Here is a 15,490-nt window from a genome sequence, read left to right as displayed (position 1 = left end):
CAGACAAGGGTTCTGCTGCTTGACCACCGTCTGCCCCTTTTGTCTTTGGTAAAACGCTGAACCCAGATCGTGTATTCCTTGACAAGCCTGTTATCCTTGTTTTATTTCAGCGTTCCACGTAGACAGAGAGGTTATAGAGCTGGTACCCCGGAGAACAGTGGTTGTGGTGGAGGAAACTAGGAAACCACCTAGAGTGGTGGAGGACAGACGTCAACCGGAGGTTGAACTGGTGAAAACACTGCCTCCCCAAGAGAGAGGGGAGGGTGATGATTGGTTGACGCTCTTTGAAGCCTCTCGTCAAGAGCCTGTGAAGATGCCAACAGGTACCCACTGACCACATCATCCTGAGCTCGGTTGTGCTTCACATTCCCCTTTACCTTTTTTATAATGATGTGTGGTAAAGGCTCTCTAATCAGATATGTGCAGTTGTGGCCACAATCAGATTCTGCGTTATAATATGTGAATGGTAAGAGTATCATAGTTGAGTCTCCTGGGTACTCTGTGTCTGTCTGTATCAGTTGCTGTGGTAACTAGACCTGCCCTTGTGGTTGACGTGATGATGACGAGCACAGAGCAGAGAACCCAGAAAAGGGTGACAATAATGGAGGAGAGCTGGAGAGAGGAGAGGACCCTGCAGCAGAGACTGCCTCAGAGACAGATAGAGGTGGACGATGATTGGTTTGTCCTGCTGGATGCTGCCCCTAAAGAATTAGGTACCCCCATCTCTTCATTCCCCTTTCCCCCTGCTTTTCCTGCTCATTTTAGCTGCAGACTGAGACTACCAAAAGACTGAAACTACCAAAAATATCAGTTCATTTTGTCCGGCATATCTATTTGGAAAAATTGTATTGCAGATCGAGATGGCTATTGTTTGTTTGAATTTTTTTGAGAATTGCAAAATGGTCTTCTACTGATACTTTAACGATGCTTTAACGATGCTGTGTCTTAGATAAGAGCTCTGTTTGTGTGTTTGTATCAGTTGCTCTCAGTGAGCGTCTCCAGGACTATACTGACATAACTGTTGTCAAAGGTCTAGCCGCTCAGCCCAAACCCACAGTGGTGGTTTCTGAGGAGAAGAGGCCGCTGTTTGAGAGGAGGGTTCTGGAGAAGAGACCAGCACAACCCCAGAGAGATGTGGATGACGATTGGTTTGTGTTGCGGGATAAAAAATTGCGTGCAGGTACTTTGCGTCGTGAGTTTTTGCGTGCTGCCCTAAAACAATATGATCTTACACCCGCTCTCCAACCTCAACTTACCAGAGAAGCTCGCTGACTAACATTCGTCCAACACTTTTACAACGTGGTTGTGCTTTGTCATGGGATTTTCCCCTGAAAAATACATTGTTTGACGAACCAATGGGTCTTTGGTTATGCTTTGTTTTATAGAAGAAATACATATTTAGTTTTCCTTTTAATTGCTTTAGGAATACTATACTACAGTGAGGCGTGAGCTTATTAACCCAAAGAGTCAGGACAACTTCTGCCATTTGCATCATTGGTTATTAACTCAACGAGTCAGGACAACTTCTGCCATTTGCATCGTTGGCTACGGTTGAGAAGTACTGGCCATGCTTTGCTGTCCGTTCTATATTGTGGACAGTTGCTTCCTACAACTCATCCAAGCTTTTCCCCTTGCTAGTCTCATTCTTGACTAGACTGAGCTGGCCCGTGAAGGTACAGTGTGTACCTGAAGTCTGTGTGTGCCCTGGCCTCTGTGTGTGTGTGTGTGTGTGTGTGTGTGTGTGTGGAGTTGATTATGAGTTTGTTTTGTGTACGTGGATGTTCAAGATGTTCTTCTGCGCTCTGTCAGTGTGTTTATCTCTCACTACACCGGGTTTGATGGTCTCAAAGCATGCAGACCGTCTCTCTCCTGCCCTGTATACAAAACAACTATCTAAATACTAACACTCCCTCTGTCCTGTCTCTCTCCTGTCCTCTATACAACCCACTATCTAAATACTAACACTCCCTCTGTCCTGTCTCTCTCCTGCCCTCTATACAACCCACTATTTAAATACTAACACTCCCTCTGTCCTGTCTCTCTCCCGCCAGTGGTGGCCACCCACAAGGCCGCCCGTCCGGTCAGCGCCCCAGTCTTCTCCCAGGCAGCCCTGATGGAGGCAGGGATTCCTATGGCCCCCCTGGACCTCCAGCAGCCCCAGACCTCCACCCCCATCAGACTGCCAGCCCGCCAGGACGACAGGAAGCTGGAGGTCACTGTGGAGGCGGTGGACGAGGGCTCAGCCGAGGTCAAGGTACTGCACCTAGGAACTACAACTCCCACAATCCCCTGCCTTACAGGGATCATCATCATTCACCCTTCACACACAGATACACTGGTCATAGAAGTTACAGATAGACTGGTCTCAGCAGTGATATTGCTATATTCATCACATAGTATTATTTACAAGACAAGTATAATATGATGATTTTTCTATAGTTAGAAAATAGAATAGCTGTGCATCATCATTTTTGCCCCCCCATTGGTCACAGTAATGATAGTGTAACATACCGTGACAAAGACACACCTCAGACCACAAGTTCCTCAGATGGCTCTGCTATGGACGGGGACGGGGCTCCTAGTGGAGGATTGTAATGTCATTATGCCTTCTCTCCTCCTCCATGCCTGGGGTAACTCCAGTCTGAGCAGACGGACACTGAGGAGCCGGTGCAAATGAGGAAGGTCAGACCTTTGACCTTGTCCCGACTCCTGCTTGTGCATTATATTAGTATTGTAGTCACTCCACTCCCATTCTAACTTACACCACTGCCAAGTCTCCCATCCATAAGACTAACTTCACCCTCTCCTCATTTTATTCTCCTGCTTTCATTTGAATACTGCTCACAAACCACACGGTCTTTGAGTTGACCTCATGTTCAAGTCAGACATTGTCTATGACAACAGCGTTGGTATTGGTCATGTGCACAGACTGAGATGATGTATATGAGATACATTAAATATGCTTTTGGTTTGTACATCAGTCCAGACAGGAAGAAAAGGCCTTTGAAGAATGAATGTTGAAAGAAGATCCCTCATTGGCTGCTGCATTTACATGCATGACACAGGACTAGGTTTTCATGATGACTAGTGTTTCTATCGAGTACTGTATTCCTGCCTGACCCTTCACCTTTGTCCCCCCACCCCTTCAAGACACCCACTCTAATAGCCCTGTCTTGGGTCCCCTGCTTTGCACATCTGGGATTCGAGGGCCCTTGTGGCCCCCAGAACTCCAGGCCACTCTGCATGCAGACCCCTCACCACCCCCACTCCTCTAGAACCCCCCCACCCCCCAATGCAACAATGCATGTCCACGTTGTGACGTCTGCCACGATGTCACGTGGAACCTGTGTAACCCACACCCTTCTCTTTTTTTGTTCCTTCACAGAAAAGAGCTAAGAGAACTGAGGGTGACTCAATTTATATCAGACATAGTCTTTTAATGTTGGAGGTTTGTTTCCCCGTCTTCTGGAGATCTGTCTCTGTACACTGTGTTTTCCTGCTGTTTGGCTACTGGCTGCTGTAATACAACAGGCTGCTTTGCATGTGACATTACTGATTCACATCTTGTGTTTACATAGGCGTCTTTGCTTCTGATAGTGGATGATTTTGACTGTGTAACCGCTCATTTGCTTTGTGTGTGGCGACATTAACACAGCTAGCTGCTTGTTTCAGGGGAAGGTTGTTGAGCACTAGATATCTCCTGATTGCTTCTCACAAAGTATATGATTGGGATAATGGTCTCTTCTCCCCAGACGTCACACCATACACGTTCCATGAAAGGGAGCCAGTAGTGTTTCACTTGTGGTGTTTGTAGTTACCGTTACTGATCGTCCACGTTATGCAGCTGAGACGTCGTTCCGTCTCCTAGCCAACCTTCCCTCTCCGTATAGGGCAGACGACCACCAACCTTCCCTCTCCGTATAGGGCAGACGACCACCAACCTTCCCTCTCCGTATGGGGCAGACGACCACCAACCTTCCCTCTCCGTATAGGGCAGACGACCACCAACCTTCCCTCTCCGTATGGGGCAGACGACCACCAACCTTCCCTCTCCGTATGGGGCAGACGACCACCAACCTTCCCTCTCCGTATAGGGCAGACGACCACCAACCTTCCCTCTCCGTATGGGGCAGACGACCACCAACCTTCCCTCTCCGTATAGGGCAGACGACCACCAACCTTCCCTCTCCGTGTAGGGCAGACGACCACCAACCTTCCCTCTCCGTATAGGGCAGACGACCACCAACCTTCCCTCTCCGTATGGGGCAGACGACCACCAACCTTCCCTCTCCGTATGGGGCAGACGACCACCAACCTTCCCTCTCCGTATGGGGCAGACGACCACCAACCTTCCCTCTCCGTATAGGGCAGACGACCACCAACCTTCCCTCTCCGTGTAGGGCAGACGACCACCAACCTTCCCTCTCCGTGTAGGGCAGACGACCACCAACCTTCCCTCTCCGTATGGGGCAGACGACCACCAACCTTCCCTCTCCGTATGGGGCAGACGACCACCAACCTTCCCTCTCCGTATGGGGCAGACGACCACCAACCTTCCCTCTCCGTATGGGGCAGACGACCACCAACCTTCCCTCTCCGTATGGGGCAGACGACCACCAACCTTCCCTCTCCGTATGGGGCAGACGACCACCAACCTTCCCTCTCCGTATGGGGCAGACGACCACCAACCTTCCCTCTCCGTATGGGGCAGACGACCACCAACCTTCCCTCTCCGTATGGGGCAGACGACCACCAACTTTCCCTCTCCGTATAGGGCAGACGACCACCAACCTTCCCTCTCCGTATAGGGCAGACGACCACCAACCTTCCCTCTCCGTATAGGGCAGACGACCACCAACCTTCCCTCTCCGTATGGGGCAGACGACCACCAACCTTCCCTCTCCGTGTAGGGCAGACGACCACCAACCTTCCCTCTCCGTATAGGGCAGACGACCACCAACCTTCCCTCTCCGTATGGGGCAGACGACCACCAACCTTCCCTCTCCGTATAGGGCAGACGACCACCAACCTTCCCTCTCCGTATGGGGCAGACGACCACCAACCTTACCTCTCCGTATGGGGCAGACGACCACCAACCTTCCCTCTCCGTATGGGGCAGACGACCACCAACCTTCCCTCTCCGTATGGGGCAGACGACCACCAACCTTCCCTCTCCGTATGGGGCAGACGACCACCAACCTTCCCTCTCCGTATAGGGCAGACGACCACCAACCTTCCCTCTCCGTATGGGGCAGACGACCACCAACCTTCCCTCTCCGTATGGGGCAGACGACCACCAACCTTCCCTCTCCGTATGGGGCAGACGACCACCAACCTTCCCTCTCCGTATGGGGCAGACGACCACCAACCTTCCCTCTCCGTATAGGGCAGACGACCACCAACCTTCCCTCTCCGTATGGGGCAGACGACCACCAACCTTCCCTCTCCGTATGGGGCAGACGACCACCAACCTTCCCTCTCCGTATGGGGCAGACGACCACCAACCTTCCCTCTCCGTGTAGGGCAGACGACCACCAACCTTCCCTCTCCGTATGGGGCAGACGACCACCAACCTTCCCTCTCCGTGTAGGGCAGACGACCACCAACATTCCCTCTCCGTATGGGGCAGACACCACCAACCTTCCCTTTCCGTATGGGGCAGACGACCACCAACCTTCCCTTTCCGTATGGGGCAGACGACCACCAACCTTCCCTTTCCGTATGGGGCAGACACCACCAACCTTCCCTTTCCGTATGGGGCAGACGACCACCAACCTTCCCTCTCCGTATGGGGCAGACGACCACCAACCTTCCCTCTCCGTATGGGGCAGACGACCACCAACCTTCCCTCTCCGTATGGGGCAGACGACCACCAACCTTCCCTCTCCGTATGGGGCAGACGACCACCAACCTTCCCTCTCCGTATGGGGCAGACACCACCAACCTTCCCTTTCCGTATGGGGCAGACACCACCAACCTTCCCTTTCCGTATGGGGCAGACGACCACCAACCTTCCCTCTCCGTATGGGGCAGACGACCACCAACCTTCCCTCTCCGTATAGGGCAGACGACCACCAACCTTCCCTCTCCGTATAGGGCAGACGACCACCAACCTTCCCTCTCCGTATGGGGCAGACGACCACCAACCTTCCCTCTCCATATAGGGCAGACGACCACCAACCTTCCCTCTCCATATAGGGCAGACGACCACCAACCTTCCCTCTCCACTGCTCGGCCATCACATATCTTTCCACTCACCAGCTCGTCCACTATTTGTGGCCCTGTCTGAATCTAGTTTAGGATGTCTTCCCAGTCATATATTTATGTCATTCTGAATAAATGACTTCTAAGAGTACACTCCACTGCTCTCATCACCATAAGATTCATCCAGCCATAGAAACAGGATGCCATGCTGCTGTCGCTGCATAGTGACGACCTGCGTCTGTGACCAAAAGTCATGTGTGCTAACATCACCTCGCTCTCATCCGCTGTGATTTGTAACCTGATCAGATTCTATGTAGTGCTGCTCACTAATTGAACAGGTTGATTTATCAATGAGAGCTCAGAGAATCCATTTGATTTAGAATCGATCTGATGTTCTGAGTTCCGGCCTGCTTTAGCGCTGTAGCTTTGAGTCAAATAGAACAGCAAAGTAACCTGCTGCTTGGTTGACATTGTTTATAAACATGTTCACATGAGTGACATTGTTTCTGACACACCTGTTTTCTCTCTCCACCTTCTACACATCTACTCTGCCACTCCTCTTCTCCACACCTATTTTCCAAACTAAATGTTTGTCATTTTCCACTTTACCTTTCTACCTCTCTCTACCTCTCTCTCTCACTCTACCTCTTTCTACCTCTCTCTACCTCTTTCTACCTCACTCTACCTCTCTCTCTCACTCTACCTCTCTCTCTCTCTCTCTACCTCTCTCTCTCTCTCTACCTCTCTCTCTCACTCTACCTCTCTCTACCTCTCTCTACCTCTTTCTACCTCACTCTACCTCTCTCTCTCACTCTACCTCTCTCTCTCACTCTACCTCTCTCTACCTCTTTATACCTCTTTCTACCTCTCTCTCTCACTCTACTTCTCTCTCTCACTCTACCTCTCTCTCACTCTACCTCTCTCTACCTCTCTCTCTCTCACTCTACTTCTCTCTCTCACTCTACCTCTCTCTCTCACTCTACCTCTCTCTACCTCTCTCTACCTCTCTCTCTCACTCTACTTCTCTCTCTCACTCTATCTCTCTCTCTCACTCTACCTCTCTCTACCTCTCTCTCTCTCTCTACCTCTCTCGCTCACTCTACCTCTTTCTCTCACTCTACCTCTTTCTCTCACTCTACCTCTTTCTCTCACTCTACCTCTCTCACTCTACCTCTCTCTACCTCTCTCTCTCTCTACCTCTCTCTCTCTCTACCTCTCTCTCTCTACCTCACTCTACCTCTCTCTCTCTCTCACTCTACCTCTCTCTCTCTCGCTCACTCGACCTCTTTCTCTCACTCTGCCTCTTTCTCTCACTCTACCTCTCTCTCTCACTCTACCTCTTTCTCTCACTCTACCTCTTTCTCTCACTCTACCTCTTTCTCTCACTCTACCTCTTTCTCTCACTCTACCTCTTTCTCTCACACTCTACCTCTCTCTACCTCTCTCTCTCTCTACCTCTCTCTCTCTCTACCTCTCTCTCTCTCTACCTCTCTCTCTCTCTACCTCTCTTTCTCTCACTCTACCTCTCTCTCTCTCACTCTACCTCTCTCTCTCTCACTCTACCTCTTTCTCTCACTCTGCCTCTTTCTCTCACTCTACCTCTCTCTCTCACTTTACCTCTCTACCTCTCTCTACCTCTCACTCTACCTCTCTCTCTCTCTACCTCTCTCTCTCACTCTACCTCTCTCTCTCACTCTACCTCTCTCTCTCACTCTACCTCTCTCACTCTAAATCTCTCTCTCACTCTACCTCTCTCTCTTCTCCTTCTCTCTTCTCTCCCACCCCCCTCTCCTTCCTCCCTCTCTCCCACCCCCCTCTCCTTCCTCCCTCTCTCTCCTCTCTCCCTACCTCTCTCCCACCCTCCCTCTTCACTTCTCCCTCCCTCTCTCCAGGACTTTGATAATCCCCAGGAGGATCTCATCAGGCATCATACTAGTATCAGTGAGCTGAAGAGGAACTTCATGGCGTCTGTCCCAGAGTCCCGGGGGCCCAGCGAATGGGACAAGCGCTTGTCCACTCACTCCCCCTTCCGCAGCCTGGGCATCAACGGACAGCCTTTGCCCGATGCCGACGGGGTGAGTACCATCTCAGACCAGACACTGTGCCGTACCCCACCACACACCCCTCCCCTCAGTTCTCTGTAGTTCACGCCAGCTTCCCAGCTCTCCCATTCCACAGAGAATGAATGGATGTTAGCACACAATGTTGGGTTCAGTTCCATTTCAATGCAAGTCAATTTGGGAGATGAGGAGAAATTGAAATGTGTGAATATATTCCTGAATTGACTGAATGGAAGTACCTCACCACACGTTTCCCTCTGTATGGCTGTCTGTTGTGTTCTAAGTTGATGTGTTGGGGTGGAGTACCACACCACCATCCCGTGGTTCTCCTTTTTGTTCCTCTTGGTTTGTGTTGATGCGATGCAAACACTTATTGCATGTCTTTGAGCAAGGCCTTTTGTCTTCAACCGGACCCATCTAGTCTATGGAAGGCTTTCTGTCATTACTACCCTACTAAAATGCAAAGACTTCTGTTTGCATGGGACAACTGAAGAACACCTTGTCAAGACTGATTGGAACAGATCAGTCTGTCTGTTCACCTTGTGGCCCAGTCTGTCTGAATGTTCAGCTGTTTGTTGTGAGAAAAGGACTTATGGTTTGGGCATGTGGTGTCTGAGCCTATTGGTCAGGTTTCTAAGCCCAGCTCTGTCTTTACCTCCTCATTGGTTGTCCCTTAGTCTGACCCTCCCCTCAGTGCATGACAACCAGACCTGATTGGACAGAGAAACTGCATGACCCTGTGACTTGAAGATTATGACCTTGCATTAGAAGAGTTGACCTGTGTGCTCGTCCTCCTATCTCCTCTTTCCCTCAGTGATGTGCTTGTTTTCTGCTTCATCTCCTCCATCCTGCCTCCTTCTCCTCCATCCTGCCTCCTTCTCCTCCATCCTGCCTCCTTCTCCTCCATCCTGCCTCCTTCTCCTCCATCCTGCCTCCTTCTCCTCCATCCTACCTCCTTCTCCTCCATCCTGCCTCCTTCGACTCCATCCTGCCTCCTTCTCCTCCATCCTACCTCCTTCTCCTCCATCCTGCCTCCTTCTCCTCCATCCTACCTCCTTCTCCTCCATCCTGCCTCCTTCTCCTCCATCCTACCTCCTTCTCCTCCATCCTGCCTCCTTCTCCTCCATCCTGCCTCCTTCTCCTCCATCCTACCTCCTTCTCCTCCATCCTGCCTCCTTCTCCTCCATCCTGCCTCCTTCTCCTCCATCCTGCCTCCTTCTCCTCCATCCTGCCTCCTTCTCCTCCATCCTGCCTCCTTCTCCTCCATCCTACCTCCTTCTCCTCCATCCTGCCTCCTCCATCCTGCCTCCTTCTCCTCCATCCTGCCTCCTTCTCCTCCATCCTTCTCCTCCATCCTGCCTCCTTCTCCTCCATCCTGCCTCCTTCTCCTTCATCCTGCCTCCTTCTCCTCCATCCTGCCTCCTTCTCCTCCATCCTGCCTCCTTCTCCTCCATCCTACCTCCTTCTCCTCCATCCTGCCTCCTTCTCCTCCATCCTGCCTCCTTCTCCTCCATCCTGCCTCCTTCTCCTCCATCCTGCCTCCTTCTCCTCCATCCTGCCTCCTTCTCCTCCATCCTGCCTCCTTCTCCTCCATCCTGCCTCCTTCTCCTCCATCCTACCTCCTTCTCCTCCATCCTGCCTCCTTCTCCTCCATCCTGCCTCCTTCTCCTCCATCCTGCCTCCTTCTCCTCCATCCTGCCTCCTTCTCCTCCATCCTACCTCCTTCTCCTCCATCCTGCCTCCTTCTCCTCCATCCTGCCTCCTTCTCCTCCATCCTGCCTCCTTCTCCTCCATCCTGCCTCCTTCTCCTCCATCCTACCTCCTTCTCCTCCATCCTGCCTCCTTCTCCTCCATCCTGCCTCCTTCTCCTCCATCCTGCCTCCTTCTCCTCCATCCTGCCTCCTTCTCCTCCATCCTGCCTCCTTCTCCTCCATCCTGCCTCCTTCTCCTCCATCCTGCCTCATTCTCCTCCATCCTGCCTCCTTCTCCTCCATCCTGCCTCCTTCTCCTCCATCCTGCCTCCTTCTCCTCCATCCTGCCTCCTTCTCCTCCATCCTGCCTCCTTCTCCTCCATCCTGCCTCCTTCTCCTCCATCCTACCCCTCTTTCCCTAACTCTGCTTCCCCACACTTCCTTTTTTCTCACTTTGCTTTGTTATTCTGTGCACTGATACTCCTGGCCCCAAGCCCACAACTAAATAGTCTGAAGGCCCACAGGTTACCCATAACCACCTAGTCCAACAGACAAATGCGTTCTCCATTCTTCCTCTCTTAGACCATGACACAGCTTTGCATAGCCTTACTATCCATTACCCTACATCAGACATTTCAACATCCCCTATCTCTCCCCCTCTCCACCCTCACCCTTCTCCCCTCAGTTCACCATCCGCCTTCCGCGTGGCCCCCTGCAAGACTTCTACTCTAAACGCAGCTGAGGTAGCATCCTGGGGGCCTCTCGAGCCAGCCCAGAGGGAGAGGACCAGAGAGAGGGATGTGTGTAGGCAGGCCATCAACCTCTAGCTCCTTCTTCTTCTCTTCTTCATCACAGCTCTTCATCATCTTCTTCTACTTCAGAAGCTGCTTCCTGTCATGTGACTCTTACTTCCTGTGTATCTTGCTCAGTCCCCCCCTCCCCAACTCTTCCTGACTGTTCCTACTGACTGTTGCTCCTTCCTAAAAAGGTTAAGACTTGACGATGAACCCACTTGTGTTTTTGTATATCTGATTATCTGGACTAGACGAGGTGCGTCTGACAATGAAAGTTGACAGGTGTCTTTTTACAGTAGGAACAGTTTTGATATGTGCAGGTTCCACTAATAGAAGGTGTTTTTGTACACATCCAGACAGACATCAATGTTGTCATATAGTAGGATTAGTTAGTGGCGTGTTGTGGTATTTCATGTATGAAGTCTTCTATAGAAGCACATTAACCCAGCACTAGTGGACAGCTACAGTGTATATTTGACTATACACTGTATACCTCATCACAATTCACTGTTGTTTTTTGTATGCACATCTAACACTGACGAGGTAACTTTGGGGCAGCTTGATCAAATGTTATAGTATATATGACCTATGTTTCCTTCACTGGTATTTGGTAAAACACTCTTGTCAACTGCAATATATTTTGTCCTGCTGCAATGCCCTTTTGACAATAAATTTTGACCCACCCAAAAAATGCAATAAATTCTTGCTCAACATGTTTGATGGTGGAAAACATTGTTTCATTCCCTGCTGTTGTTCACACAGTGGATATATGTGTGCTGTGTCTTTCCTCTAGAGTGTGTGTATTACTCCTATAAGTGAAGAGCTGGACACTAAGGCAGCGCTACAACAGGACGAGTCCAGCAGCACTGTAAGGCCATCGGGGGGGCCCAGCCCCAGCCCTGCTAGCACAGAAACTGGGCCTGATAGGGTTGACTCCAAATCCCATGATGCACCTGTGGTGGCAGGGCCATGTGATCAGGAGGATGAGCATGTTAGCTCTGGGACCACCATCGTTGAGGTGGAGAGGGCACAGCTGCCCCACTCCTATCAGCTCCAGGGTACAGTGCTGGAGGAGGAGGAGCCGGCAGACCCAGGGTCGAGGGGGGAGCAGTCTGGGAGGATAACTGGAGCCTCCCACACCTCCTATTTCGTGAGCGGTGTTCCCCATGTCATACGCTGTTTCCAGGTAGCCCTCCCTCTGCCCTGACCAGCTCCTGTTGATTGACTCATCTGCCTGTCCTCTACCTGTCCTCTGCTCTGTCTGGGTGATTCCATGGGGACAGTGTACACTCACCTTTCTGCAGCATGGCTACAAGGAATCCAAACTGTAAACCCTGAATCTGTCCTGTAGTCATACTGGTGTTTGTCAGGGTGGGTGAGCTCTGCTGGAGCTGCTGCAGAGGCGGTGCACAGTGATGGTGTTTTCTCTGGTGTTGGGGGCGATGGGAAGAGATACGGACCGTGTCGCTATTCCTCTCTTTCAAGCGCTCTCTCTGACACACTAGATGAATTGTCTTTCTCTCTCTGACACACTAGATGAATTGTCTTTCTCTCTCTGACACACTAGATGAATTGTCTTTCTCTCTCTAACACACTAGATGAATTGTCTTTCTCTAACACACTAGATGAATTGTCTTTCTCTCTCTGACACACTAGATGAATTGTCTCTCTCTAACACACTAGATGAATTATCTTTCTCTCTCTGACACACTAGATGAATTGTCTTTCTCTAACACACTAGATGAATTGTCTCTCTCTGACACACTAGATGAATTATCTTTCTCTCTCTGACACACTAGATGAATTGTCTTTCTCTAACACACTAGATGAATTGTCTCTCTCTGACACGCTAGATGAATTGTCTTTCTCTCTCTGACACACTAGATGAATTGTCTCTCTCTGACACACTAGATGAATTGTCTTTCTCTCTGACACACTAGATGAATTGTCTTTCTCTGTCTAACACACTAGATGAATTGTCTTTCTCTAACACACTAGATGAATTGTCTTTCTCTAACACACTAGATGAATTGTCTTTCTCTGACACACTAGATGAATTGTCTCTCTCTGACACACTAGATGAATTGTCTTTCTCTCTGACACACTAGATGAATTGTCTTTCTCTGTCTAACACACTAGATGAATTGTCTTTCTCTAACACACTAGATGAATTGTCTTTCTCTAACACACTAGATGAATTGTCTTTCTCTGACACACTAGATGAATTGTCTTTCTCTCTCTGACACACTAGATGAATTGTCTTTCTCTAACACACTAGATGAATTATCTTTCTCTCTCTGACACACTAGAAGAATTGTCTTTCTCTCTCTGACACACTAGATGAATTGTCTTTCTCTAACACACTAGATGAATTATCTTTCTTTCTCTAACACACTAGATGAATTGTCTTTCTCTCTCTGACACACTAGATGAATTGTCTTTCTCTCTCTGACACACTAGATGAATTGTCTTTCTCTGACACACTAGATGAATTGTCTTTCTCTCTCTGACACACTAGATGAATTGTCTTTCTCTCTCTGACACACTAGATGAATTGTCTTTCTCTCTCTGACACACTAGATTAGTTGTCTTTCTCTAACACACTAGATGAATTGTCTTTCTCTCTCTGACACACTAGATGAATTGTCTTTCTCTCTCTGACACACTAGATGAATTGTCTCTCTCTGACACACTAGATGAATTGTCTTTCTCTCTCTGACACACTAGATGAATTGTCTTTCTCTCTCTGACACACTAGATGAATTGTCTTTCTCTCTCTGACACACTAGATGAATTGTCTCTCTCTAACACACTAGATGAATTGTCTTTCTCTCTCTGACACACTAGATGAATTGTCTTTCTCTGACACACTAGATGAATTGTCTTTCTCTAACACACTAGATGAATTGTCTTTCTCTCTCTGACACGCTAGATGAATTGTCTTTCTCTCTCTGACACACTAGATGAATTGTCTCTCTCTGACACACTAGATGAATTGTCTTTCTCTCTCTGACACACTAGATGAATTGTCTTTCTCTGACACACTAGATGAATTGTCTTTCTCTGACACACTAGATGAATTGTCTTTCTCTCTCTGACACACTAGATGAATTGTCTTTCTCTCTCTGACACACTAGATGAATTGTCTTTCTCTCTCTGACACACTAGATTAGTTGTCTTTCTCTAACACACTAGATGAATTATCTTTCTCTCTCTGACACACTAGATTAGTTGTCTTTCTCTCTCTGACACACTAGATTAGTTGTCTTTCTCTAACACACTAGATGAATTGTCTTTCTCTCTCTGACACGCTAGATGAATTGTCTTTCTCTCTCTGACACACTAGATGAATTGTCTCTCTCTGACACACTAGATGAATTGTCTTTCTCTCTCTGACACACTAGATGAATTGTCTTTCTCTGACACACTAGATGAATTGTCTTTCTCTAACACACTAGATGAATTGTCTTTCTCTCTCTGACACGCTAGATGAATTGTCTTTCTCTCTCTGACACACTAGATGAATTGTCTTTCTCTCTCTGACACGCTAGATGAATTGTCTTTCTCTCTCTGACACACTAGATGAATTGTCTCTCTCTGACACACTAGATGAATTGTCTTTCTCTCTCTGACACACTAGATGAATTGTCTTTCTCTAACACACTAGATGAATTGTCTCTCTCTGACACACTAGAAGAATTGTCTTTCTCTCTCTGACACACTAGATGAATTGTCTTTCTCTCTCTGACACACTAGATGAATTGTCTTTCTCTCTCTGACACACTAGATTAGTTGTCTTTCTCTAACACACTAGATGAATTGTCTTTCTCTGACACACTAGAAGAATTGTCTTTCTCTCTCTGACACACTAGATGAATTGTCTTTCTCTCTCTGACACACTAGATGAATTGTCTTTCTCTCTCTGACACACTAGATGAATTGTCTTTCTCTCTCTGACACACTAGATTAGTTGTCTTTCTCTAACACACTAGATGAATTATCTTTCTCTCTCTGACACACTAGATTAGTTGTCTTTCTCTCTCTGACACACTAGATGAATTGTCTCTCTCTGACACACTAGATGAATTGTCTCTCTCTGACACACTAGATGAATTGTCTTTCTCTCTCTGACACACTAGATGAATTGTCTTTCTCTGACACACTAGATGAATTGTCTTTCTCTAACACACTAGATGAATTGTCTTTCTCTCTCTGACACGCTAGATGAATTGTCTTTCTCTCTCTGACACACTAGATGAATTGTCTCTGACACACTAGATGAATTGTCTTTCTCTCTCTGACACACTAGATGAATTGTCTTTCTCTGACACACTAGATGAATTGTCTTTCTCTGACACACTAGATGAATTGTCTTTCTCTCTCTGACACACTAGATGAATTGTCTTTCTCTAACACACTAGATGAATTGTCTCTCTCTGACACACTAGATGAATTGTCTTTCTCTAACACACTAGATGAATTGTCTTTCTCTAACACACTAGATGAATTGTCTCTCTCTGACACACTAGATGAATTGTCTTTCTCTAACACACTAGATGAATTGTCTTTCTCTGACACACTAGATTAGTTGTCTTTCTCTAACACACTAGATGAATTATCTTTCTCTCTCTGACACACTAGATTAGTTGTCTTTCTCTCTCTGACACACTAGATTAGTTGTCTTTCTCTAACACACTAGATGAATTGTCTTTCTCTCTCTGACACGCTAGATGAATTGTCT

General features: G+C 48.4%; 2 protein-coding genes across 18 annotated transcripts in view; both read left to right on the top strand.

The window, feature by feature from the left end:
* LOC129856918 (uncharacterized) overlaps window positions 1-15,490 on the top strand; it is an 83,478-nt gene that overhangs the window by 45,434 nt on the left and 22,554 nt on the right. For 7 of the 17 annotated variants that reach the window (XM_055924686.1, XM_055924678.1, XM_055924680.1 and 4 more), the window contains 8 exons: window positions 111-323; window positions 519-713; window positions 980-1,180; window positions 2,052-2,254; window positions 2,641-2,682; window positions 3,386-3,448; window positions 8,097-8,279; window positions 11,543-11,935. In XM_055924686.1, the coding sequence (XP_055780661.1) occupies window positions 111-323; window positions 519-713; window positions 980-1,180; window positions 2,052-2,254; window positions 2,641-2,682; window positions 3,386-3,448; window positions 8,097-8,279; window positions 11,543-11,935 (1,493 nt within the window). Of the gene's footprint in view, window positions 1-110; window positions 324-518; window positions 714-979; window positions 1,181-2,051; window positions 2,255-2,640; window positions 2,683-3,385; window positions 3,449-8,096; window positions 8,280-10,640; window positions 11,465-11,542; window positions 11,936-15,490 lie in introns of those variants that run through there. The other 10 variants (XM_055924693.1, XM_055924692.1, XM_055924685.1 and 7 more) reach the window with 9 other exon arrangements.
* Window positions 3,455-8,090, top strand: LOC129856920 (uncharacterized). The gene is made up of 2 exons (XM_055924697.1): window positions 3,455-6,113; window positions 6,148-8,090. The coding sequence occupies exon 1, from the start codon at window positions 4,975-4,977 to the stop codon at window positions 6,094-6,096; it is 1,122 nt and encodes a 373-aa protein (XP_055780672.1). The 5' UTR covers window positions 3,455-4,974; the 3' UTR covers window positions 6,097-6,113; window positions 6,148-8,090.

The sequence above is a fragment of the Salvelinus fontinalis genome, chromosome 6 (assembly GCF_029448725.1).
Source record: "Salvelinus fontinalis isolate EN_2023a chromosome 6, ASM2944872v1, whole genome shotgun sequence".
NCBI lineage: Eukaryota > Metazoa > Chordata > Actinopteri > Salmoniformes > Salmonidae > Salvelinus > Salvelinus fontinalis.
The sequence above is the reverse complement of the archived record's forward strand: the minus strand, read 5'-3'. Positions and strand labels throughout refer to the sequence as shown.

What these genes read in the sequence shown, in the direction of transcription:
- LOC129856920 (XM_055924697.1), top strand. Translation starts at nt 4,975, where the DNA reads ATGGGGCAGACGACCACCAACCTTCCCTCTCCGTATAGGGCAGACGAC.